The following is a 27948-nucleotide window of genomic DNA, read 5'->3' as shown; positions in this document are numbered from 1 at the left end:
TAGAAGACTTAAAAGTAATGTAGCAATTATACATAAAACATTAAACATAATCTTCAAATACAAAGAAAAAACTTAATAAAATACTCTGAAAGACACAAAGATAAAGGCATATTCCTCGTCCCATATGCTAGGACAAATTTGTATAAAATTTCTTACCTAATGCTATCAGAGCGTGGAATGGGTTGCCTGAGTCAGCCAGGTAAACCAATGATTTATCAGAGTTTAAAACATTGATTAACATCCATGACTAGATTGAGCTAGGGATACACGTAGGACGTGACCATCTTTTTTTTTTTTTGAACTAACGTCTGCATTTTATAAGAAGAGATAATAAGAGCCAAAGAAATATTGAGGGGAGCAAGGCAATACGTCCAATATAAGAGGCTCTGGTAAGTTCTTATACTAAAAAAAACAAAAGAAAAATTTATTGAGCAAAGCCTTAAAAAAAAAAAAACAACCTCAGCATATAAGCCCCTTCAAAAAGAAACCACTGGACCCAGGGGGTGGAGGTGGTGGTGCCGGAAAAAAAAATCAGGAAAGAGAAATTGGCAGTCCAGACCTTCTTCATCTTCGCCACGTGGCTTTAATCTTGCAGACGATTTATAACTGATCAAAGTCTGAGTTCGTGGCTAGTGAGGGCGGGGGAAGAATAAATGAATTGACCTAGATGCTTAAAGAAGACTATAAAATAAAGGCCGTTAATTACAAGCTTTGTTGGAGGCTAGGTATAAAACATTTAATGATGCAGAGTTCAACTCAAGATTTATTGCTTTTATATATATGCAGTAAACATTAAAACGAAATAGAATGGCCATAATATATTTATAACAGGCCTATTATTTTCATTTTATATCATGATATCTATATAACAGGATTGTTACTATTTCTTTTATACCTGAAGGAACATACAATGTCTATTAGAGTACATATATTAGACATTAAATAAATGAAACAATAAACTGCTATTTGGTTGTTATTTAGGGATCTTTAAAAGGATTCCCTATTCAGACCATGCGATCTATAAAGCAGACGATGTTAGGGGCGTTTCTTTGGCCAACGGTTAACGAAAAGTGTGTCATGTGGCCAGCACAACGACCAACCGCCTGTACTTTCGCCAACTAGAGTCAGGTAACTATTATAGTTGGGAGGATTCAGGGGCCCCCTTAAAAATACCGAAATTTCCAAGTTCAAAATCCGAGTCTTCACCGAGATTTGAATCCAGGACCCCTGGTTCGGAAGAAAAGCGCTTAACCACTCAGCCACCACGCCCCAATTTAGGATTAGGTGATCATTACTCTATGGAGGACAAACACTAGCTAGAGCAACGTTAATCACTACAACTATCCTTAGCGCGTTACATTTATCCTTAGAGTAAGTTACCTTTATCCTTAGAGTAAGTTACCTTTATCCTTAGAGTAAGTTACTTTTATCCTAAGAGTAAGTTACCTTTATCCTTAGAGTAAGTTACCTTTATCCTTAGAGTAAGTTACCTTTATCCTTAGAGTAAGTTACCTTTATCCTTAGAGTAAGTTACTTTTATCCTTAGAGTAAGTTACACATTTACAAATATCCTTGGAATTAGGCCTACCTTTATCGTTTAAGTAACACATATCCCTATAGTTACTATTATCCCTAGAACTATCCTTATCCCTAGAATTACAAGTATCATTAGAATTACAATTATCCTCATTCTTTGTCACAGTTATTCGACGTCTTATGTTTTAAGGAACTTGTAAGAATATAATGTGATAATGAAGAACAATGTGTTACAAAATGGAAAGATCAAATTGATTTCACGTCTAAAGCATGTCAAGTTTTCATATACAAAAAAGATAAGCTTTCAAACCTAAGATTCTTATTCTTTCAGTGACATAATATTTAAATATATGAAATTGTGACTCTGTCGCTAAAAAAAATTCTACCATTTATAGAAAGGGGATTAACTCCAGATATACAGCCAGATATCTCAATAAGTAGTATCTATTTCCATTCTTCGATTTAAAAAAATAATTATTTACTTATAATTAATTAAATAATTGAATACTTTTGTATTGTTTCATGTTTTGTTAATTAATTGTGTATAGTTTCAACTTTATCCGAGAATACGTCTGGGAGAAAAAACGTGTATCAATATTGTACCAGATAAACAGATTGAGTTGATAGAAACATTGTACAAATACCTCATAGTGACGATTTTTAACTCTATGTTTGACATTTATTGTATGAGCCTATTATAAAATGTTGTGAAGTTGAAGGTCAGTTCTGGGGTTCAGATCCACGATAACTGTCCGAGCTTCACCTTACATGACCACTGACCCAAAAAACAATGTTTCAGTTTTTGCTTTTTCGGCGCCCTAACCTGGCGAAATACGCCCGTTAGATTACACCTGACTGTTCCGCAATAAACTCAGTTAAACGCACTCAGACTCTAGCACATAAACACTGATAAACATTTCTCGCCTAGAGACATGAATAGAAAATTTACCCAGATAAAAAACAATTAGCTCCAGAGGGTTAGCTCGGATAGAGCTCAAAAAAGTCGCTTCATAATTAAGTCTACGTTCATTACACCTGATTTATTTCCAATAAGCTCATATATATATACATATATATATATATATATATATATATATATATATATAGAGAGAGAGAGAGAGAGAGAGAGAGAGAGAGAAAGAGAGAGAAAGAGAGAGAGAGAGAAAGAGAGAAAGAAAGAGAGAGAGAGAGAAAGAGAGAGAGAAAGAGAGAGACACACACACAAACACACGAGCGCTTATCATAAGCCAAAGCAAAGCTTGAACTATGGTGATGAGAACAACAAGCAGCACCATCACTACCAACGTGAACAGCCTCCAAGGCTCCAATCATGTTTTCTGCAAAGATTGTTTACCACTGCCGTTTTGTTGACGATTAAAAGACAAATATTTACACAAGAACACAAGAAACTAAAACTGAAAAAACTCTTTTAAGTGTTTCGTCTATATCCTTTTTTTTGTTGGCCTCTGTGTATTTTTAAGGCGCTTTGACTCAGTGAGTTCATTGGCAGGATTTTCACACGTTCCGAAAGTTTATATAAGGAGTAGACGCGCAAAATCTGTTTCAACACCAAAAAAATGAATAGGAAATGTTTCTAAAAATACTTCAGGTATCTAGGTGTTTTTAAGAATCTTTATTTGAAGAAAAAAAAAAGGTAATTTATTTGTATAAAAGAAATTTAAAACTCTTAAATCTCTTACATCTCATATATATGAGTTGTAAGGCACTTGGCTACTGAATCGGGGCGTCCCGGGTTCGAATCCTCGTTTTAATTTCGAAATCTTTAGGTGCCTCTCCGAGTCCAGCCATCGCTAATGGGTTCCTGGCATTAGAAAATGAAAAGCTGTTGGTCGTTGTGCAAGCCACGTGACACTCTTCTTAACCGTGGGCTACAGAAACAAATGACGCAACGTCTGAAAGGGGAAAATTTACTTTACATCTCAGAAGCTTAGAAATGACTTTTTTGTGTACTCTTACTCTGCCCCCTTTGTAATTTTTAAAATATTTCTGTAAAAGTGTTAGATTGATAAACTTGATCCATTTCTCTATCACATGCGTGGGAGCTGAAAGACGGATCGGCATGCATACCATTCTAGTTTCCATTACTGCCGACCGTCTCCAGTTATAACTCATTCTCTTGCTTCAAACAGCACTCTTCTGATGATTAATAACAGCTTTTGTTACTTTGAATGTTCATTTTCACTACTAAAATTAATTGTGAAGACCTCGTGCTCCACCTCTCTAAGGTCGCTTGCACACTACACTGTTTGACCGTAAGGCAAAAAAAAAAAAAACAAAAAAAAAACAATTTGTTTTTTTCCCTGTGTGGTTCTAGCTTTCACATTCGACGGAATCTAGCTATTTAATTTATTTTTTAATTTCAAATTACTTCTTTGTGATTAGTGCATCTCTCGAAGGCCGTAGGGACAATAACAACAACAAACAAGAAACGAAAGTGAAAGCTTGTATTAAGGTTATCATCATCAAACTCCATCTGAGTGAGGGCCTGAGAGGCAGAAACCCTGAACGGAAACCCTGCTGTTTTGCGTAGTGCATACATGTCACCATACAGGTCGAGTTATATAGGTCACTAATTTCAAAGTCCGTTACTGCAACAGTCGAGTTCAGAAGCAAGACGTTTTTCAAAGCGCCGTTTGACCAGTTGACAGTCACAGAGTAATGTGAAAGCCCTTCTTAGCCTAAAATAATTCTGTATCTTTGTTTTAACTCTAGTTATTGCAAATTTAAATGGTCTGTTAAATGGTCTCCCTTTCAGACCTTGGGTTACATCAGGCAGATAATTTAATGTTGTCTCCCTTTCAGACCTTGGGTTACAAAGGGCAGATAATTTAAAGTTGTCTCCCTTTCAGACCTTGGGTTACAAAGGGCAGATAATTTAAAATTGTCTCCTTTTCAGACCTTGGGTTACAAAGGGCAGATAATTTAAAGTTGTCTCCCTTTCAGACCTTAATACATAGGGCAGATAATTTATAGCTGTCTCCCTTTTCAGACTATGGGTTACATTGCGCAGATAATTTAAAGCTCATCCTGGTCTAGCCCAACGACCTACGGCCTTTACTTTCCTCAACCAAAGTTAGTTCAAAACTTTTGGACTGATCAGCGCCATGTAGCAAAATTCGAAAGTTCAAACTCTTCACAGAGAACTAAGTTGTGCCCACTCGACTCGGATACCAAGCGCTTACCACTTAGCCACCATGCTAATGAAATGGCTTGTTTGCCTCCCCACCCCTATCTCCCCTTCCTCTTGAAATGAAGTGTTTTAAACATTGTCTGTGTATGCCAGCACATTATCAATTAGGGGGAAGAGCGGCCATTCCGTCACCAATGTCTTCATTCCTAAGTTATCTCCCCTAACTCCACCATTACTAATCACACATCTCACAGGACATCTGCTTAACCAACTTTTTTTTTGTCTTGTTGTCCCCCCCCCCCTTCCCCAAACATTCTCTGTTGCTTTCGTCCCGCCACTGCTCTACTTCAGCATGATCCAAAAACATAAACACACACACGCACACAGGCCAACACATTCCGCGATGCCAGTGTTTCTAGTTAACCGGATCAAATTCAATTCTGGCTGAGACCTGGTTTCATGGCCCGAGAGAAACACAAAATGGAAAGGAAAGAGACCCAAAAAGAAAAAAGAAAATTCACCTCGACCAAATTATTTGAGAAAACCTCCCCGGGTCCAGTTTTTAACCCAAAAGGATTTTCCGTTAGGTATCAGCAGCCAGCTGGTAGATCAAAAGAGCATCTAAAGCAAAGGGAAAAAAAACAGTGTAAAATTAAAAGGCATTAAATAACGGCAACTCTTGGGTTCGCGTTATTTGAAACTGGCGTTCTTGTACTAATCGAGTTAGCTTTCCTTAACGTGTCGACTACGATGGTGTGGTAGCATCGGGAATTCCCGCACTGGGTTTGACCCCGTGGTGCAATAGACGTAGGGAGCCGGTGGTGGGGTGGGGGTGAGTTCGTTTCTATGGTTGGTAGGTTCAAGGACATTTTCATTAATTCTTGGAATTCTTTGAACTTCTTGTTAAAAAGAAATTGAAGAGAGGAGAGTCCTATGAGGAAGAGAGAGAGAGAGAATGGTATCGAGTAAGATGCCTTGTTATTTTTAAAATTAATTTTTGTTTTACAGATGATAATATTGTCTTTTTATGTTACGACTCTAAGCCTTGCAGATCCCACGTGCAGTGCTGTATCAAGAGTTCTTGGTGTCATCTAACTGAAATAATCAAGCGTTCTTGATGTCATCTTAATGAAACAATCAAGAGTTCCTTATGTCATCTTAATGAAACAATCAAGAGTTCCTTATGTCATCTTAATGAAACAATCAAGAGTTCCTTATGTCATCTTAATGAAACAATCAAGAGTTCCTTATGTCATCTTAATGAAACAATCAAGAGTTCCTTATGTCATCTTAATGAAACAATCAAGAGTTCCTGGTGTCATCTTTATCAAATAACCAAGAGTTCCTTATGTCATCTTAATGAAACAATCAAGAGTTCCTTATGTCATCTTAATGAAACAATCAAGAGTTCCTTATGTCATCTTAATGAAACAATCAAGAGTTCCTTATGTCATCTTAATGAAACAATCAAGAGTTCCTTATGTCATCTTAATGAAACAATCAAGAGTTCTTGATGTCATCTTAATGAAACAATCAAGAGTTCCTTATGTCATCTTAATGAAACAATCAAGAGTTCCTGGTGTCATCTTTATCAAATAACCAAGAGTTCCTTATGTCATCTTAATGAAACAATCAAGAGTTCTTGGTGTCATCTTTATCAAATAACCAAGAGTTCCTTATGTCATCTTATTGAAATAATCAAGAGTTCTTGGTGTCATCTTTATCAAATAACCAAGAGTTCCTTATGTCATCTTAATGAAACAATTAAGAGTTCTTGGTGTCATCTTTATCAAATAACCAAGAGTTCCTTATGTCATCTTATTGAAATAATCAAGAGTTCTTGGTGTCATCTTTATCAAATAACCAAGAGTTCCTTGTGACATCTTATTGAAATAATCAAGAGTTCTTGGTGTCATCTTAATGAAATAAACATGTGTTCTTATTACCATGCTACTGAAATATGTAAGAATTTTTTGGTGTCCTGCTAATGAAATAAATAAGAGTTCTTACTGACATAATAAAGAGTTTCGTGTATCATGCTCCTGAAATAACCAAGAGTTCTACCTATATCATTTTAGTGAAGTAATCACCAAAGTCTAATCTTTAACACGAATATCGATGGTGTTAACCTTTAGTACAAGCATCATGAGTATCCTGTAGCTTGTAATCAATACGATTATGCTGTGGGTAACAGTTTCTAATGAAGATCTGTGGACAGCTCAGCAATGTCCAGTCAATCCTAGACTATGCCAGGTAACAAGAAAACAATATGCCAGGTAACAATAAAACTAACAGACATCCATTTTATGACGTGGTAAAAATCCCGGTCTTTTAGAAAGATTCGAACTCGGGTGGGTTAAGAAGCACTCAGCTGCCAAGAAACTTTGAAGTCATCTTGTTCGTCCTTCTGGTTTCATGTGTCGATTCAAAGTATACAATTATTTTGTTGTTTTATTTATAATTTCCGCTATACTTTGGAAACAATTTTAAAGCATCTCGATAGAATTAGATACAGGCCGGTATGCCATAGAGTTGAAGCCAACTTTAACAGAGTAATGTTTACATAAATCTCATGACAATGCAAAAGGGAGGGGGGGGGAGACTCAATCGAGGGTGTGGCACTGACAGTAACTACTGTGGATTTGAGAAGAGGTCGCTGGGTAAACGTAAAGCTTACCTGGAAAAGGAAATCACCCCCCCCCCAATCTTTCGCATGATGATGTTATTTTGATGATTCAAGCTACATTGCAATTCCCAGCTTCCCGGAGGCTTCATATATGATGTAGCTACTCATGTCAAGGTTTTAGATTGAGGGAGAGACAGCTATTCATATCTTTTAATATCTAATATCAGGTGACCGAGCCTCGCTCGGATGATTTGTCAAGAAAGGATATATACCCGAAGTCATTTTGAGAATATTTTTGTACCAGGTGGCCGAACCTCGCTCTGTTAAATAATTTCGGAAGGTTATATACCCGAAGTCATTTTGGGAATATTCTTGTAATTACGAAAATGAGCGATCGGATAAAGACTACTAATCTGAAGAGTTGTTTTAGTGTTCTGTTAGTTCTAATTGTAGGCCTAATTGTACATGTCGATTAAATTTAAAGTCTTTTAAGTACTCCTATAGTCTAGACAAACTACAGCTCACGTCCGTCTTATAGTTTTACAATCCATCTTTTGCGTAAAACTATTGTAGGCTTACTATTATTGGCTTGGAAGAAAGTCTTTGCAATTAACTTCTCTACGTTATAGGGTAAAACATGCACTTAGTGACAAAGTAAAATGGCGCATTTTTTCTTATTAGACAAATCATGGCATTAGTTTTCTAAAGAAACGTTTCCGTGGGGCACCTCTGTTACGCCAAACAATATGCTCGTTACCCATACGGGATACGTGCCCTGCCCAGCCTGACTGTCGGACTATAGGAAGCTCATACCGGCTTTTGCCATCCATCCATTCTAGTGGTGCTATGGCCTGCTTTTACACATCCATCCATTCAGAGCTCTCCTGGCCCTAACTCCAAGCTTTTTACCGAGGTTTATAGTTAAATCAAATGAGGCTGCAGTGTACGCAAACTGGTTGACCGCTAGATGGATATCATGTTTAGTGTGAGCAAGTAAGGCGTAGAGAAGTTGTGTTATGACCATTTCCTTTGTTTTGGTACAGGAGAGGTAGACACTGAAGCATGAACACATGGTAATAATTCACCAGCAAAATAATAATAATAATAAGGCTTGTCTTAGAGTCCGAAAATTAATGAGGATTGCAGCTGTGACCTGCATATCTTGCCACATCCAGGGCAAGCATAACCATTGTCCGCGGTGCTCGATTAAGATTTTCTTTTAGCGTCTGCGTCTGTCCTCGGCAGCAAATTTTCTTTTGGTCTCAAATGTGTATCCGCGGCCTTTGTATAAAGGGAATTCTTTAAGTCCGACAGTTACGCTGGATAGAGCAGTATCCTGTATGGGAGACGAATCTCAGACGAACGCATGCCAAAGGCAGTCTTTTTTGGTGAGCTAAAAAGTGGTCAACGTAACACCGAAACCTTTAAAAGACTAGCTTATGGCGCAAACTTTACTTAGCTGACATAGAAGAGAGCACATGGTTGCATGCGGCCTCAGAACGAGACAGATGGAGGTCACCAGCAAAATAAACAACAATGTAAAATGTATCTACACCGCTCTACGCAATTAAAGAGTAAACTACTTATTAAGCACTTAAAACACAATAACTAATCATATATCGGCACATTTAATTTCATTACTTTTCTTTCATAGTTCTATAATAAATCAATCTACAGTAAGATGGTGCGCAAATGTTTAATTAGGTCTATTGATTCTTTAAAACTCGTTCTTGTTTGCAAAGAAATATTTTAGTGTACTGCGATAAGCCTAGTGACGTAAGCAGCATTTTTCCCGTTTACGTCATGGAAAATTTTCATTCATAAAACATTGCAGCCAAAATTAATTTTTCGATAATGAGGCATTTTCAAACCGATATAACGGTCGACCTCGAGTTTTCCCGATGTGGCCAATGAGTTGAGAATTTTTTTCTCACTATTATGCACATACCTTGAAATTTTAAAGAAAATCGTTAGAGCCGTTTTCGAAATAAAATTTTTATATATATATATATACATATAAATATATATACATACATACATACATACAAGAATTGCTCGCTTAAGAGTATAGGATTTATATCCGCCATTCTTCGTCTGATCATTTCTTGTTGCATTGCCTACCCCACTCTCCTATTTGTCTCTATTTGTCCCCTCTCTCTCCCCTGATTAACCAGACACCCCCTGCGTGTCCGTAGAAGGACAAAGAAGGAGAAGAATAGGACAACAAAATAACAAAATAATTTAATTATGACAGCAAAAAAAAACAAAACAAAACAAAACAAGACAAACTAAACTAATTATGACAGCAAAAAAACAAAACAAAACAAAACAAGACAAACTAAACTAATTATGACAGCAAAAAAACAAAACAAAACAAAACAAGACAAACTAAACTAATTATGACAGCAAAAAAACAAAACAAAACAAGACAAACTAAACTAATTATGACAGCAAAAAAACAAAACAAAACAAAACAAGACAAACTAAACTAATTATGACAGCAAAAAAACAAAACAAAACAAAACAAGACAAACTAAACTAATTATGACAGCAAAAAAACAAAACAAAACAAAACAAGACAAACTAAACTAATTATGACAGCAAAAAAACAAAACAAAACAAAACAAGACAAACTAAACTAATTATGACAGCAAAAAAACAAAACAAAACAAAACAAGACAAACTAAACTAATTATGACAGCAAAAAAACAAAACAAAACAAAACAAGACAAACTAAACTAATTATGACAGCAAAAAAACAAAACAAAACAAAACAAGACAAACTAAACTAATTATGACAGCAAAAAAACAAAACAAAACAAAACAAGACAAACTAAACTAATTATGACAGCAAAAAAACAAAACAAAACAAAACAAGACAAACTAAACTAATTATGACAGCAAAAAAACAAAACAAAATAAAACAAGACAAACTAAACTAATTATGACAGCAAAAAAACAAAACAAAACAAAACAAGACAAACTAAACTAATTATGACAGCAAAAAAACAAAACAAAACAAAACAAGACAAACTAAACTAATTATGACAGCAAAAAAACAAAACAAAACAAAACAAGACAAACTAAACTAATTATGACAGCAAAAAAACAAAACAAAACAAAACAAGACAAACTAAACTAATTATGACAGCAAAAAAACAAAACAAAACAAAACAAGACAAACTAAACTAATTATGACAGCAAAAAAACAAAACAAAACAAAACAAGACAAACTAAACTAATTATGACAGCAAAAAAACAAAACAAAACAAAACAAGACAAACTAAACTAATTATGACAGCAAAAAAACAAAACAAAACAAAACAAGACAAACTAAACTAATTATGACAGCAAAAAAACAAAACAAAACAAAACAAGACAAACTAAACTAATTATGACAGCAAAAAAACAAAACAAAACAAAACAAGACAAACTAAACTAATTATGACAGCAAAAAAACAAAACAAAACAAAACAAGACAAACTAAACTAATTATGACAGCAAAAAAACAAAACAAAACAAAACAAGACAAACTAAACTAATTATGACAGCAAAAAAACAAAACAAAACAAAACAAGACAAACTAAACTAATTATGACAGCAAAAAAACAAAACAAAACAAAACAAGACAAACTAAACTAATTATGACAGCAAAAAAACAAAACAAAACAAAACAAGACAAACTAAACTAATTATGACAGCAAAAAAACAAAACAAAACAAAACAAGACAAACTAAACTAATTATGACAGCAAAAAAACAAAACAAAACAAAACAAGACAAACTAAACTAATTATGACAGCAAAAAAACAAAACAAAACAAAACAAGACAAACTAAACTAATTGTGACAGCAAAAAAACAAAACAACATGACATGCAACATTGAGTGACATAACTAGGTTACACACTTTGGTCTCAGAAGAAGGTAAAAAAAAATATGATGAAATATACCAAATAGTAACGGCAACTCGAAACAAGAACCTCCGTCTTAGCAACATGCCCACCACCCTCCCCAAGTCAGAGGTCCCTGGTTCGAGTTCTAGTCGATATTTTGTCATATTTTCTTGAATTTAAACTCACTAGTAAAAGCCGGACATTTTTTGTAATTTAAGCCAATGACTGCAGGACCAAAAACATGACGCCAAAAAATCGACTATGACTACTTTTTTTGTCGGACGTCTAAAACCCTCCTTAGTCATCTTCTCTTTCTCTCTCACTAACTCCCTCTCTATCTTCCTCTCTCTCTCTCTCTTTCTTCCACTCCCCGTTTCTATCTCTCCCTCTCTCTCGTCTCCTCCCCCCATCTCTCTGTCATAACATCTTTAAACTTTCGCCAAACTGGGTGGGGAACAGGGCCCGATGGTAACAAGAGAAGTAAGAAAAGGGGGGGGGTGAGAACTCTAAGGTATAACCGGGTGATCCCCCTTGATCGCAGTGATCTAAATGTCAAAACGAGACCGGAAGTGGTGCCGCAAAAACGACGCCGGGATGGCTAGGAGAGAGAAGTCGAGCTCGTGAGAAATGTGTAGCCCGAAGCGGGACGCTGATGTTTGTTTTTAAGACAGTCAGCAAAACTGCTGTTGAGAAAACACTTACCTCCCCTCTCGGAACACTGGAGATAAAAAAAAAATGGTTGTATTTGCCGCGTAGTCCCTCACCATCTTGCCGCCTCGGATCTACGCGCAGCCCCGACCCTATTATCGGAATGTCAAAACAGACATTTATATAGAACACTTAACTCAGGGATCTGCCCTTGCTTCCTTGTCCCCTCACTTTCTCTCTCCCTCCCTTTCTCTGCCTCTCTCTCTCTCTCTTTCTCTGTCTTTCACCTCTCTGGCATCCAGAGCAAACCCTGGAACGTACGCATGGTTAGTAATGCGCGAAACTGCATTATGTTGCATAGTCTCTGGCCCAGTCCAACAATGTAACAGAAGCTAAGACTAAGTTTTGAGCCCACAGAGTCATGAACTTTCTGCTCATCTAACCCTCCTCTTTCTGAACCACACAGCCAATGACTGTTCAGACAGTGCAGTGCAACAAGAGAGTCAAACATTGTTACAATTAGAGTTCATGATTAACAAGAACAACATTAAAAATAATGTAACTAGGTTACATAATACAGCTTGAAATATAATCAAATATTTTAAAAAATATATTAATTAAAAAAATTTCTTGAGCATTACTGAGAGTAACGTCTTTAGTAAAATCATTAAATTTAGAAAGCCTTCAGGAGAGAAGATTCAAAAGCAAAGTAGCAATTATACATAAAACACTGAACCATAATCTTCAAATACAAAAACAAAATCTAATAAAATACTCAGAAAAACACAAAGATAAAAGCACATTCCTCGTTCCATATGCTAGGACAAATTTGTACAAATGCTCCTTCTTCCCTAGTGCTATTAGAGCATGGAATGGGTTGCCTGAGCTAACCAGGAAAACCAGTGACTAGGCAGAATTTAAGTCAGTGGTTAACATGCATGACTAGATGCTTGACGCGTAGGACGTAATCATCTTCTTTTTGAAGTAACGTCTGAACTATTTAAGATAAGAAGATAAGATAACTAATGGCCCATATGGTCTATGTTTCTTTAAAACATTCACATATAAAGAACAACTTGCACCTGCTGAGATGCCAAACATTTGATACATGATTTTTTATTCTTTATGTCTCCATATTTCTAATTGTATACGGTTACAACAAAATATACGCATCCTTTTTTGTCTTTGAGTAAATTTTTTTTTAAAGCAAAAATGAAATATTTGTTTGTTTCTGTTGCTTTGATTATCACAAAAATAAATTTAAAAAAAGACGGAAGGAAAGCTCCCTTGCAAGAGCCACCGGTCACATCGAGCCTTACTTTCGTACATCTAACTTCAGACTGTTCTGTCTTCTTATCAGACAAAATTTCAAAAAAAAAAAAAAAATCTCATCTTCGTCTTCAAAAAGAAAATAAAAACGTTTAAAGCGCAACGAAATCTGTTTAAACTTTGATTGCCTGCAGAAAGTGAGTAAATAGTGTATAGTGTACTCACAAACAACATGTGTACATCTAGAGCAATAAAGAACGTAAGGTCCACCTGTAGCGGTGTGTGTGGGCAGTAGCACCTGGACTTCTGGGACCTCCAGTTCGACGGGCTGGTCTGTGGACTTCCTTTAAACGTACATCTTGGGGCTGGTTACAAACATAAGGACTATAATGATTTACATAGGTGAGTGAGGCCAGGTACCAGCAGCAGCAGACTTGAATGGAACTACAGTTTTAAAACTCCAACTATTAGATTGCACTCTATTCATAGGTAGGTCTCATCTGGGGCTGGGTAGCCACGGGAAAAATTGCCTTCCTCATTAATCTTTGTAGTCGAAGACAAGCCTTATTACTATTATTATTATTATATTAGAAAAGAACGAGTATTCATGTTTTGTCATACAGGACAAGTTTATGTAAGACATTTCAGCACGACAGAGTTCGACATTAGAATTCATTCCGAAGCACGGGCGTTGTTTAGGTCTGTTTTGTGATGTGAGTCCAGATAACCCAAAATACATTGTAGGCTTATGAGGTTTATGAGGCGCTGCGGTTGAGAGGTAAACGTTTGGCTTCTCAACCGGGGGTCCAGGTTCGAATCTCGGTGAAGACTGGGATTTTTATTTTCGGGATTCTTGGGCGCCTCTGAGTCCACCCAGCTCTAATGGGTTAATGGGTACCTTAAGTTAGTTGGGGAAAACTAAGACAGTTGGTCGTTGTGTTGGCCACACGACACCCTCGTTAACCATGGGCCACAGAAACAGATGACCTTTACATCATCTGCCCCATAGATCTCAAGGTCTGAAAGGGGAACTTTACTTTTTTTTTGAGGTTTGCGGGACATGTCCTCCGACAGAAAGAATTACGCATACCAAGAGTTGCAATGGCATTGGGGTTAATACAAGGAAAGCGCAAACAGGGACGTGCTCGTATAGTCAGGTGGGAAGAGACTTTAGACATTGCCACTCAGCCAGTGATAGATCTTTATGGAGACAGCTTGCCGTTCAATGCAACGAACGGCGATGGAGGATCTAAGTCTCGGTAAGTATAGACTAAGTAATTATAGACTATCATACTATAATTTGAATAAAACTTGACATTTTCTTTTATGAACAAAAATACTTTATTTTTATCTTGAAATATCTACAGGTTTTTTTCGCGGCCCCCGAAAGGGGAAAAGACGCTATTAGTTTTGTGTGGAATGTCTGTCTGTCCGTCCCGTTTAGATCTCGTAAACTAGAAAAGATAGTGAAAATTCGACATCACAATATTTTAGACCATTCAAAGTTCTGATGCAACGTCTACTTTTTTCTTTTCTGAAAGCGAAAAATCTATTTTTTAAATCACTTATCCTTAAAAATACACCACATTTTACAGCTATTCACTATTAATAGTAACAGACACTCGAGGCTCTTTAGTAGGGGAGATAACTAATTACCATATTTTTAACACATTTATGCAAATGGTTTTAGATTTTTTGTCAAAACATATATTTTTTTTTACATTTGTATTGCTAAGTTAAATAAGTTCTGTCATACTAACTACTACATTTACACACCAAAAAATGTTTACTTTTTTCTAAGAGAAATGATCTATTTAATATGCATATCACAGTATCACAGAACACATATACTAAAGGAATTTTTTTTTTTTAATGATCTAAATAATAGATTGACCCTTTCCAAAACGATTAGATCAATTAGATATTCATTAAAAGACATCAGTCAGGCCAGATTCACATTGAACTTCACATTCACTTTCACCTATCCCTTGGTCGGCTGGACCGCTGAGGCACCACACAAGATCTGTCAACCTTCTTTCTCCATTCTTCTCTGTCATCTGTCTTTGATGGAATTTCATTCTGATGTTCTTTCTGAAAATATTGAAACCTTCCTTTTTACCTGCCTGGGTGGACAACTTCGGGGTTTTTTAGTTTGTGTTTTGACTCAAGCTGTCTTTGTAACCTTGTTTAATATCGGTGTAGTAATATAAAAAGACACAAACTTATTTACACCATGTTCAAGGATGTAGATTTATCCCTCGAATCATAAAATCTAAATCTTATAGCCAATCTTAACCTATACACACTTCTATGCACCGCGCTAAAAATAGTATCCGAGTCATAGATCTTGTATTACGTCCGTCTACACACAAACGCACACACAGTATACAAACACTTCATAACAACTGTTGCTATTTGAAACAAAGATGTTAACATCTCATCTCTATTGATCTCTAAAAATCTCATCTCTATGGATCTCTAAACATCACATCTCTATGGATCTCTAAACATCTTATCTCTATGGATCTCTAAACATCTTATCTCTATGGATCTCTAAACATCTCATCTCTATGGATCTCTAAACATCTTATCTTTATGGATCTCTAAACATCACATCTCTATGGATCTCTAAACATCTTATCTCTATGAATCTCTAAACATCTCGTCTCTATGGATCTCTAAACATCTTATCTATATGGATCTCTAAACATCTAATCCCTAGGATCTCTAAACATCACATCTCTATGGATCTCTAAGTCTATCTACAAATGAAAGTTTTATGGACCAAAAAAAAAATCGTATCAATTTTATCATCCCTTTAGAAACATGAACGCTATCAGAGACTCTTGACTCAATTGGCTTCTGAAATGTTCTGTGGCATTTGACGTCTCAAGAGACGATCTTTTCCCTTTGCAGCTTCTGAAATGTCTGAATCATAAAATAGACTTTGTTTAAACCTGGACACAGATTTAACTACAGAAGTGGTGTTTTTTTTTTTTTGTTTTTTTTGAAAGATACAAATATTTGTTTCGCAACTCAGACTCCAGATAAACCATGTTTTGTTTTCAATAGCTTTTCAATCGACTAGTTCCTCGTGTAGTTCCTCGTCGAGTTCCCCTTCAAAATAAAAACATTTTTTTTTTACCTGTTAATTTTGGTTTTGATCCACCTGTTGGCCGGAAATTGAAAGAAGAAATAAAAAAAAAAAAACTGGTTACTCATAAGGCAGGAAATGAATGCTAGTATGGTATTAATTTTTATACTTGTGCTGCCCAGGCCTAACGCAAGGGGAGAGGGGGAGTCAGTAAAGCTCTTGAGAAAGGTTGGCTATGTTTTATAGCTATTCTTGAAATGGGCGCCCCCAATCAACTTTCTCTACTCTGGTCTTCATGGGATCGTTTCGCCAATGTAGTACTCTCTCTCTCTCTCTCTCTCTCTCTCTCTTTCTCTTCCTTAAGTGGTTTGATTAGCCAGGGCAGAGTTGATTGGCCCCATTAGAGACACTGGCCCTTTTATCGTTACGTCGTAAGTTTTATAAAGAAAACCTTTTTTTTTTTTTGTTTGTTTGTTTGGCGCAGGAAGAAAGAAAGAAAGAAATTTAAAAAAAGAGATAAATAATACGATGTGACTCCGCAATGATATTAATTTAGTATGAATAATGATTTATGAACATTAAGCTTTATTGTTTATAAATATTTTTTAATGGCGACTACTACAAGGTTGCATATTCAATCTGAATGCCAACTGGCATGTTGTATTTTAAACAATGCCCCACGCTATGGGGGCTCAATACATTTCGTTTACGTGTGTCAATGGTCGTTGGATAAACTCGTCAGTCCAAGGGAGCTGCAACTTTAATCGTGCATTGCATTAACTCGTTGTTTCCCCAACTGTATTTCCTGGAACCCAAATGTTCCGCGAGGTCTCGGAATACTGGAATAATTAATCAGCACGTGAATTAGTCTGTCTAAAAAAAATAAGCAAGGTGTTCCGCTAAAGAGTTCCTTTAAGTAAAAAGGTTTGGGAAACACTGTCATTAACTTGATCCATTTTTGTGACCGTCATTTAATAAAGATATTTGTCAAATTATTGGGCAATTAATTTTAATTTGTATCAGTAGTCTACGTCAATGGCCAAATATAAATCAATGTGTTGGAGTGTGTAAATGGATCATTTTTTAAAATCGTCTCATTAAGGAATATGAAAGGTAGCCTACTCTGTTTAGGTCCATGCCCTTTTATGAATTAATAGTGAATAAATAATAGGTGCATCCTCTTACAGACCTCTACCACTCTCTTAACCATCTTTTGTTTCATTATGATTATTTATTTTACAAAATTTTTTTTGCTTACTATCTATAAATTTTTTTATTTTAAAATTTAGATAGTTTTTATAGTTTGTACGGTAGGTACAATAGTTTTAGCAAGGAAAGATATAATTATCCATGTTTTCCACCTCGGCAGGCTAATGAATACAGAGCCGGATTTAACTATGTGGAGGCCCCGAGGGAAGATTTTTGTAGAGGCCTCTACCCTTTTTCGAAAGTTGTACTAAATATCCCTTTAATGAATGAAAATACTTCTGTCTAAATGCAAGCTATCTAGTAGAAGAAAGAAAGAAAGTTCAATTTAATTTTAGAAAAATATTTAATATACAAATCTTAGTTTTAAAAAGTGTATATTTTTTATTTTGATGAGGGTAATGCGCTTGATAGACCACTGTCGTAAATCCTAAACTATATTTACTTATTACGAACATGCTACATGCCTATGTATTTACTTATTACGAACATGCTACATGCCTATGTATTTACTTATTACGAACATGCTACATGCCTACGTATTTACTTATTACGAACATGCTACATGCCTACGTATTTACTTATTACGAACATGCTACATGCCTATGTATTTACTTATTACGAACATGCTACATGCCTATGTATTTACTTATTACGAACACGCTACATGCCTACGTATTTACTTATTACGAACACGCTACATGCCTACGTATTTACTTATTACGAAGACGCTACAAGCGTACACGCCTCAATCACTTTTTTTTTTTTGCCAGCCGTAAAAATGTTAGAAAAAATTTTTTTTTGGTTTCTGTCCCTTCAAAATTCTGATATATTTTTTATCTCTTTTGTGGATGCCCCTTTCTTGTTGATCCCCCGTGCTGTAGCCCCGCCAGCTCTCCCTTAAAGTAGATTTCTACTTGCAACTCCCCCACAAAGCTTCTCTTTATCTCTTCTTACATCTACCTACAAATCCATTGGGCCACTAATTTTCTTTCTGATAGTATAACAGGTTATATTGTAACATTTTTAGCGGCAGTAATTTGAAACGCAAACAGATAATGTGAATCTAAAGAATCCCTAACAGTCAATAAGTCTACCAGTAAAGGTAAAAACTATTGTTACATGTAGAGTTCTACAATAATGTATAAATATTCAAATGATCTTAACAATTTCTCTGCGACATCATTTGGGGGTGAGGATGGATAGTTTTAAATATCGATAGACTTTGCGCGCGCTTTTAAACAAGCTTACTGTACAATAGTTCGGGTTCAAATATATATTGCATAACCGGTCTTAACCGGTCTTGAAAGCTAATAATAACCGGAGAGTAAAAGAGTGAGACCTTTTGTTAAACAGCTGCAATGCATCTCCAAAAATGCACAAAGAGTGACCTAACCTGCAGGATGTGATCTACGACCTAAAATGTTCCTTACATTCCTCTGTGGTCCCTTATCGCCATGTTATTTGACGCAGCCTGCCAGCCATGTTGACCTGGCCTAGAGAGTACAACCAAACAGAAGCGTCAACAATCTTCTTCCCAGCAGGCCGTTCTATCGCTGTGACTCCCTCCCTAGGAATGTATCCTGCTTCGTCCAACATCTCAAAATGAGACAAAGGTGTAATACAAATAATTTTAATGTCGTAATTATTGAAGTAGATATGCAAGCTATAATCATTAGGGTACTTGAGAGAATCATGAAACTATACTAAATAAATTTGAGAAAATCTGGCATATAAACTCTGTTGCGACCTGACTCAAAGACTGGCCAAATATTACCACGCTGTTTCCCTTGACTTGTTTCCATTGAAGCTATGCTACCTTTTGTTGCTTCTAAGAACCCCCTTTCACACACACACACACACACACACAAAGACAAGTACAAAAACATCCATTTCTTACTAGTATTACTCGTAAAATATACAACAACAAATCTGAAGACAACAGTACCAAGATCAAACTAACGCTGTGTGTAACTAAACACAGTGCACTTAGAGTATTAATCTAGTTATCTCAAACTTATCTTCAATTTTCATTTCTCTACGCTAAGATTCAATTAACTAGTTCAATTATTATTTTTTTCCGCTACCTTTGATATATTTTTATTACGCTCCTGGAGATATTCTGCCGGTGAATAAATTAACATCGTTAGAGGCCTAGTAATAGCTTGGCCGTACGTTAATTTGAAGGTCATTTGGCGTTGGAAAAAAAAAGGTGTATATATATATATATACCGGCAAATGATAAAAACCGGCATTCTATAGGATGCCTGAAGATTTCAGGCAAAGTATCCATTTCCTGCTTTGCCAAGACATTGTATAGAAAGACTAACCATTCTATAGAATGACTAGAAAAGCTTCAGGCAAAGTATGAAATGCTGATTTGAAGTATTTAATTAGTAAGTTAATACTATTTCTATTCGCCAATGATCTTAATAATTGTATGTAGGTTTTATTGTATGTATGCTTGTTTGTATGTAGGTTTTATTGTATGTATGCTTGTTTGTATGTAGGTTTTATTGTATGTATGCATGTTTGTATGTAGGTTTTATTGTATGTATGCATGTTTGTATGTAGGTTTTATTGTATGTATGCATGTTTGTATGTAGGTTTTATTGTATGTATGCATGTTTGTATGTAGGTTTTATTGTATGTATGCATGTATTTACCCCTAGTTCCCCCGTAAGCGCTATAAAGATCAACTAATGCGCCATTTTGCCCTCATTGACATAGAGGAATAGCTGGCACCTGATGGTCCCTTAAAGAGACGAATAGCTCTCACAAAGTCCGCGTGTACTACATTTGAGACCCGAAGAAAAGCCCTTATTGATAACAGGCGCAGAGGACTAAAAATAAAGTTTTTCAGACCGCCGGCGGGCAACGGGATGTGGAAAAATATGCAGGTCGCAACTGGGTTTGAGTAGACATTTGAATTTTGAAACACTGAACTCATCCTTGATATCCGGAATCGAAGACATTGCCATTATCATTATTTTTATATATGTACTTATTGTTTTTATGTGCCTTTTTATGTATAAAGGTAAATATGTATGCAGCCAATGTATGTATGTAGGTAAGAATATATCTATCTATCAATATTTTCGGCTTCCAGTGTTATGGCTGATCTTGGTAGATGTGTTTCGACTTGTCTAAGGAAATGTCCAACAAATCACCACATCACTAAGGAGGCGAAAGAATGTCTCTATTAATGACCAGATCTCAGTAATACTTGGGCATTCATCCTTCAGGAGAGAAGACTTAAAAGTAAAGTAGCAATTATACATAAAACACTTCAAAAAACAAAATCTAATAAAATACTCAGAAAGACATAAAGATAAAGGCACATTCCTCGTTTCATATGCTACGACAAATGTGTACAAATGCTCCTAGGACGTAATCATCTTCTTTTTTGAAGTAACGTCTGTATTATATAAGATAAGGTGTATGCTCTTCATTACAGACCTAAAATGGTAAGACCATACTAAGTTGTTCATTCCATGTTCAACCTCTATCTTACGTTTCTAGTAGATTTAAACCTAAACATTTCGCACCAACTAATTAGGAAATGGAAATCTACTTTAAGACTAAGACTGCTTTATTGATATTTTAAAGCTGAATTCACTGGAAGACGTGTTTTAAAATGGCTGATTTTATTTTAGTGTTGTTGTTTTTTTTATTGATGGTGATTCTTATCGTATAACACTCGTTACAACAGTCTATTTTGAATCTTGCGTTGTGTTCACTTCCAACAGAACAACAGGCTCAGTTGTAATTCATAATTTAGATTTCTATTTTTTTTTTCTAGAATTTGGACTCTATCGTTTAGATCTCTACTTTTTGGCCTGTGGATAATATTGAATGCCGTGTTGCAACTATTAGATCTAGATCTAATTATTTAGATTAAGATGGCATTCTTTTCGTAATGACAATAATGAGAATAAGAATAAGAATGACGAATAATGATATTGACGTTTAAAAGAGAGATATAATGTTTGCATGATAATTATGACATTCAATCTAGAAAGAATAAAGTTAGAATATTTTGTAATCGATCACATTAGTGAAATATGACGGTGTCGACAGGATTCGAAAACAAGACCACCTCAAATAGCCCGTCCAGCGACAAATTGGGAATTGTATCCATCGTCTACATCGTTGCTGAGGCTACAGTTGGCTTTGTCTGCATTGTTGTAAACTCAGTCGCCCTTAAGGGTCTCTACAGTAAGAACAGAAGCTGCAACATCAGAAATAGCCTAATCCTTAATGTCGTTATAAGTGATATTTCAGTGGGGCTACTGGCAGCATTAGGAAGCGCCCTGGTCAGCACAGGAATGCCGTATCTCTACTACAACTGCGTCGCTGTCGTCTTCTTCATTCTGGGGTCCACCAACGTCTCCGTCCTCACCCGGCTCGCTTTCTTTCTTGAGAAGGTGTTGGCCCTGACAAGTCCTTCAGCGTGCGAAGGATTACAGCGCGAGTCATTAGGGATTTTCGTCAATTTATTTATCTGGTGTGCTGGTTTTCTTTGCGCAAGCATCCCTATCCATTGGGTGAACAGAGGCTCTCCAAAATTGGAGAATTGCAGCCTAAGGGCTGTCACTCAGTACGAATACTTGGTATATTTCAACATCTTTGTGCTCGTATTACTTCCCTTGGCTATAGTTGTTTCCCTCTACGTGTACTTTTTATTCCTCGTTCACCTCTACGCCCAGAGGATCAGAACTAGCTACGAAATGTTCATCATTGATAAACGCATCCAAGACACATTCGCAAAGGACATACGATTTGTCATGATGATGCCTGGAGTTCTCATTGTCCTCTTCGTCGTCACGTGGCTTCCCATCAGCATCATGTACTGCGTCGATATCTTTTGTCTCGACTGTACACATAACAACGAATTTTTCCTCTTCGCTACAGTCTTGAGCCACTTAAACTCCTGTATCTACCCCTTGCTTTATACTGCGACTCGAGGATACGTTCAAACGAAATTAGGCCTTTTCATGTCTCTGTTTAACCACGAGGAACTGTATTCTTATGTGAAGGATGCTCTCAAGCTTAAGGAAGAAGCCCAAAAACTCTCAGATCGAATAGAAGATTGCAAAATGATGAGCAGTCGTGTAACTGAAATAATAGTGGAATACAAAGAAACATATTTTGAAAGCCAAATTAATTCCGTCGAATTTCCTGAACAAATAGTGGAAAACAAGAAAACACAACTTGAAAGTATAATGAATCCCGCCGAATGATCGGTAAAGCACTTGTAGATAAATTCAAAAACGAAACAAAACGAAACAATGGCTCATCTATTCTGATAAACTATGGGATGTAACTGCTGATGTTTGAAAACTCTGGGACATATTTTTTATTTTATTTTGTAGTTTAAAAAAACTTGTGACAAAAATGTTTAAATAAAACGTCAATGTGACTAAAAAGATTTTAAAGGTTCAAGTTAAACCTTATCTTACGCACAAGTATTCAAGATCTGTTGTACCTTGCCATTGTTAACATACAGGGCATGCAGTTGGAAAGTGGATTGCCAAGAAAGACGAATGAAGAAATGGAAGTCCACTTATTGCCCAAAAGGATCAGATCTTATTAACGTAGACCGATGTTGACTGCTAAATGAACAAGCCTACAAAGTGTATGCCCTCACTGAGGGAGAACTCATTGGACTCATCCAGACACTGTGTGAAACAAATAAAATGATGTTTATGTTATCGTAGGCCACGTGATAAGGCTTGCTTGTATCACGTGATTTTTTTATGCTATTTGTTGATGAGAAGATAAATTATTATTGTTACAGAAAGAGAACTGAATTGAATGTTCCGCATATTAAGTGTGCTAATAGGTAGTAAAATCAAAATGCTAGCTATGCACGAGTGTACACTCACATATTCATAGAACGGCACACAAAAATCTCAACAAGGCTGTGCATTTTTTTGTCTTAAAAGACTGATTCAACTTTCTTGAACCATTTCATAAGTCACTTTGATCTCAATCAGGGTCAATAATGACTCATTCACAGTATCTGATTCACAGTGCCTGATTCACAGTGCCTGATTCACAGTATCTGATTCACAGTATCTGATTCACAGTGACTGATGCACAGTATCTGATTTACAGTGTCTGATTCACAGTATCTGATTCACCTTGTCTGATTCATAGTGATTCACAGTGTCTGATTCACAGTGACTGATTCACAGCGTTTGATTCAACGTGAAAAGAGCCTGAGTCACAGTCAACAGTTGCTGATTCATTGCCAATAGTGACTTAGTCACAGTCAATGTAAAAGAAGTTTGAAGCAGTAGAGGGCTGAAACAAGCGATGAAAAGACAGGACATGTAACATGGAGTAGCACTACTAGGGTAATAGAGTGGCTGAGTAAAATAAATAGGTGAAGAGATTATGATGAAGCAGATAGGCTCTGTCGGGGACTCGAACCACGGACCTCTTATCTTTCCATATCGCCTAGCAGCGATCTACCTACCAATCTACCATCTGACTCGAGTATCCGCCCTCCAAGAATCACTGTCAAGTAAGTCAAGTTTGGTGGTTGCCAATGATCTTATTGGTTGCGTTTAGGTTTTTGTAAATTGTATTTTTATGCCTAAACCATCTTTAAGGTTTAAAATCCATTCGTTGATAACACTTCAAGGATTAAAAGTAGTAATTTCAAATGTAGAAGTAATGAAATAAAAAACAAACTTCCTCCGAAAGTCAAATGATGCAGTAGCTGATTTTGTAAGCAATATTACAACACAACTGTAATTGAACCTGGCAGCTTGGTCCTAAAAACACTTTTGTCTTGGTCATGGAGTGGAGAGGATTTCAAGACGGGAGAGATGAAATTAAGAAAAGATTTTGTGTTAATGTTTTAATTATTGACTGGTACTTTCGCTACATAAAACTAGATATAGATCTACCCAAACTTCTGATTTACACATTTTTAAGATCTAGTCTAGATCTAGAATGTAGATGTAATCTAGATAGGATTTACCGCTACATAAAAATGTAACCAAAGCTTAGATATTCTATCAATAAATCTAAAGCAACATTAATTTTCATTTACAAATCAGTTATCGGTACACTACGGATGACTACGCCATGTTTTTTATAACCAAATCTTAATTTATCTCTTTTTTACTTTGAAAAAATTATAACGGTCAAACTAGAGTTTTCCGGATATGGCCAACGAGCTAGTAATTCTTTTCCCAACGATAAACATCAACTGTCAAATTTCTAGGAAAATCGTTAGAGCCGTTTTCGAGATCCCTGTCCAGTATTTTACACTTTGTTTTTTCCACCCAGAAGTTTCCAAAAAGGTACTAGTTGAACAGAGGTATTGTAAAAAAAAAATACCTTTTTTAAAGAAGACAATTCTTCCCTTCTGAAGCTGATGACTGTTTCGTAAGAGCGAATATTTTACTCTTAATAACGAATGGATGATAGATTTCAACCAAAATAGAACATTTATCAACCCATCCCTATTTCCCCTACTCCCATAAAAATCCTGTTTAAGCGAATGTATAAATCTACTCATTGTATATACAATTCTTAGGATAGGACTATAGTTCCTATTTATTGTCAAAAGAGTTGAGCCGAAACTGTTGAAACTCTAGGCTTGAAGGCTAACCGAACAAAGCGATCTGTCTGAAAGAGGTCCAAGCTGATGATCATTTTAACACCACTATTTCCAATGGGTCGGACTCCCCGGCCGAAGGCCGAGCACACCGGAACTCAAGCCATTTTCCTACATTTTACCAAGCTAACCGTGCATGACTCGTCACTGATGAAATGGTCATTTGAGGATTCTGACATGGTCGTTGAAGCTCTTTTACAATTTCACAACTTTTTACAACTTAAATCTGTTGTTCTCTCCCTCTAGTCTACAATTATGTTTATGTCTCCATATTCATTATAACTTTCCCCTTTATTCAGTAGCGGCCCTAGGGGGTGGCAAGTGGGGCAACCGTCCCAGTCCCTGCGTCTGAGAGGGGGGGAGGCCGCGATCGTAGATTCTCTTGTCACCTTCAGCTTCGCAATCCATATCAGTTTTCATTAATTAGGACTTGATACTCAATATTTTGGAAGCCTTCCCGGTATCTATATGATACCAATTACCATGCAAGCTCATAACAAGACATTTTTTGGTTTCAAATACCGTTCAGTTTCGGTAAAGACAGCATCTTATGACCTGTCAATTCTACGAGGCTATCACCTTTGCATCAATAAAAACAAGTGGTCAGAAGCGACCAATTAACATAGTCTATTTCGTAAATAAACAACATCCAATCGGATTAGAATAGGAAACGCGCAGAGATTAAGTTTAAACCAGTTGTAGTGCTATAATGATTTCTACATGAAAGAGACATAAGTCATTTATAGTGTTGTAACATAAATGCAACTTTTGAAAAACTGATTTTCTTTTTGAAAATTAATAAAGAAATATTGGGCAGTGTTTTCTTGACTTTCGAGGGGGATACGTTCGAGAAATTAAAATGTTCGCGGTATGTTAACTCTTTCTCTCCTAACTGACGATATCAACGTTGATTCCACTAGAATGTGGTAAATAATTACGGAGAGAAAGAGTTAACTTCATAGGGACGTACCTTATATTTGGATATCAACAGTATCACAAGACATCCCCTAACACTTTAATCTTCTAAACCAGTGATGCCCAACCTAATTAGGTCCGTGGGCCATTTTAATTTTTAACACTCGTGTCGCGGGCCACACCACCGAAATGATCTAATAATAAAGAAAGAAACAAAATTGACTTGAAATCATTTTTATGTAATTATTCACACATTAACTGCTTGTTAGAAATTTATTCGAAACCATACTTCTGACTATCCGGCTGCATAGATGAGCCACCAAGTCAAGAGAACTGAATCCAGACTCCCGTCCGTGATACGAGGATTTAATATTGGTTTCGCCTGTTTCATCACTGAAAAAGTTTGTGCTTGTAAACAAGGTGACCATCCTTAACTCTTGTTTCGGGGGATTTAGACAAGTTTCTGCAGGCAACACGGAGTAGAAATCAATTATCTGCATGGTTAGAAATTTATCAAGAAGGGATGTCTGGCTTTGTAAGTCAATCAGTTCCAGTTACAGGTATGACAGGGCTCTTGACACATCAGCCGCTAATGAATTTTCGAAAAGACTTATTTCATTCTTTAAAAATGTGAAATTCGATAAATCTTTCAGTGAATAATCCTTCATTGGTTTCAGAAATTAGATCGTTTTTTGATCTTTTGGGATAGACACATTAAGCTGCTTGTATTTTTGTAGAGCGGTACAGGCTAGAACTTGAAAAGATGCACCCCTTCCCCTGCTGAATGAAGAGCTGCAATGTTGTTCGAAAGCGCTTATGTCAGCATAAGACATGCTAAGAGAAATCAAATTGTAGTTTGATATTGAGTTCATTCCGATGTGACGTAATGTCTCATGAAATAGCCAAATCCCACAACTTTATGTGGTAGTTCAGTTGAGATACTTGCTTTGAATGCTCTGTCTCAAATATTGATTTTAAAAAAAAACGTTTTAGTACCTTATCATATGCTCCAGGTTTAAACCCTTGTCACAGAGGTTTAGTTGGTGAATAAAGCCATGAAGCTGCAGACACTTGGTTCCATTTGACTCGACCACTTTTCTAATGACATTGCTTCCAGTCCACAGTGGAATCCAACCATACTTTTAATTTAAGTCATTGGTTAATATGCATGACTAAATGCATGACGCGTAGGACGTAATCATCTTCTTTTTTGAAGTAACGTCTGTATTATATAAGATAAGATACTTCTGACGCCATCAGTAGTCACTCTCATAAATTTCTCCCAAGAAAAATATCCTTTATGATGGTTGAAACCTTTTTGAACAGGTCTTTGCGTGATGCATCCTTCTCATAGCTATTAACTCCTCTATTATTTTAATATTGCTGCTTATACCGTAAATACCAAGAGTTAAGCGGTACCAGATATGCCTGTTTCATATTATGTTTTTGTTTTTTAAAAACATCCACAGTATCTTATCAAACAAACATGTTGACTCACTATCATGTTCCTAAAAAAAAAAGTAAAGGTCCGTTCACTTTTCCAGGAAGATTTCAAATTGAAGTTTAAAAGGTCATGTTACCAATCTATCTATGAAAGCGTGACTGTCCTAACATAGGGAAAAATACATTTTCATCTTTTATTTTCGGAAAGGGGGAAGATTTTCTACGCTCTGTGCTGACGTTTCGGCGGGCCGGATGGAACGACGTCGCGGGCCGGATCTGGCCCGAGGGCCGTATTTGGGGCATCACTGTTCTAAACAACTAAAACTTATTCACTAAATAACCTTTACATGTCCATTGCGGGAGTATTTATTTCATTATTTATTTTGAAAACCCGTGGTATAACCCTTCAGCAAAAGACGGACTGCGAACGTCAAGGGACAACTGTAACTCCTATCGCACACATTGTACTTAATTAAAGAACCTCAATTTGGCTTCGGCACTCGGACCACGCATCGGGAGAGAAGATACATG

The 27948-nt window shown here is 36.3% G+C and overlaps 2 protein-coding genes across 3 annotated transcripts in view; both read left to right on the top strand.

Moving 5' to 3' along the window:
* Window positions 1-21058: 21058 nt before the first annotated feature.
* Window positions 21059-23829, top strand: LOC129923387 (adenosine receptor A2a-like). The gene has a single exon (XM_056014103.1). The coding sequence runs from the start codon at window positions 21488-21490 to the stop codon at window positions 22664-22666; it is 1179 nt and encodes a 392-aa protein (XP_055870078.1). The 5' UTR covers window positions 21059-21487; the 3' UTR covers window positions 22667-23829.
* LOC106057202 (twist-related protein-like) overlaps window positions 23818-27948 on the top strand; it is a 39125-nt gene continuing 34994 nt past the window's right edge. The window contains exon 1 of one of the 2 annotated variants that reach the window (XM_056014114.1): window positions 23818-23955. In XM_056014114.1, the coding sequence (XP_055870089.1) occupies window positions 23826-23955 (130 nt within the window). In that variant the 5' untranslated portion in view covers window positions 23818-23825. The remainder of the gene's footprint in view (window positions 23956-27948) is intronic. The other variant, XM_056014125.1, reaches the window with a different exon arrangement.

The sequence above is a fragment of the Biomphalaria glabrata genome, chromosome 1 (assembly GCF_947242115.1).
Source record: "Biomphalaria glabrata chromosome 1, xgBioGlab47.1, whole genome shotgun sequence".
NCBI lineage: Eukaryota > Metazoa > Mollusca > Gastropoda > Planorbidae > Biomphalaria > Biomphalaria glabrata.
Note: the sequence above shows the minus strand (reverse complement) of the source record. Positions and strands in the feature narration are given on the sequence as shown.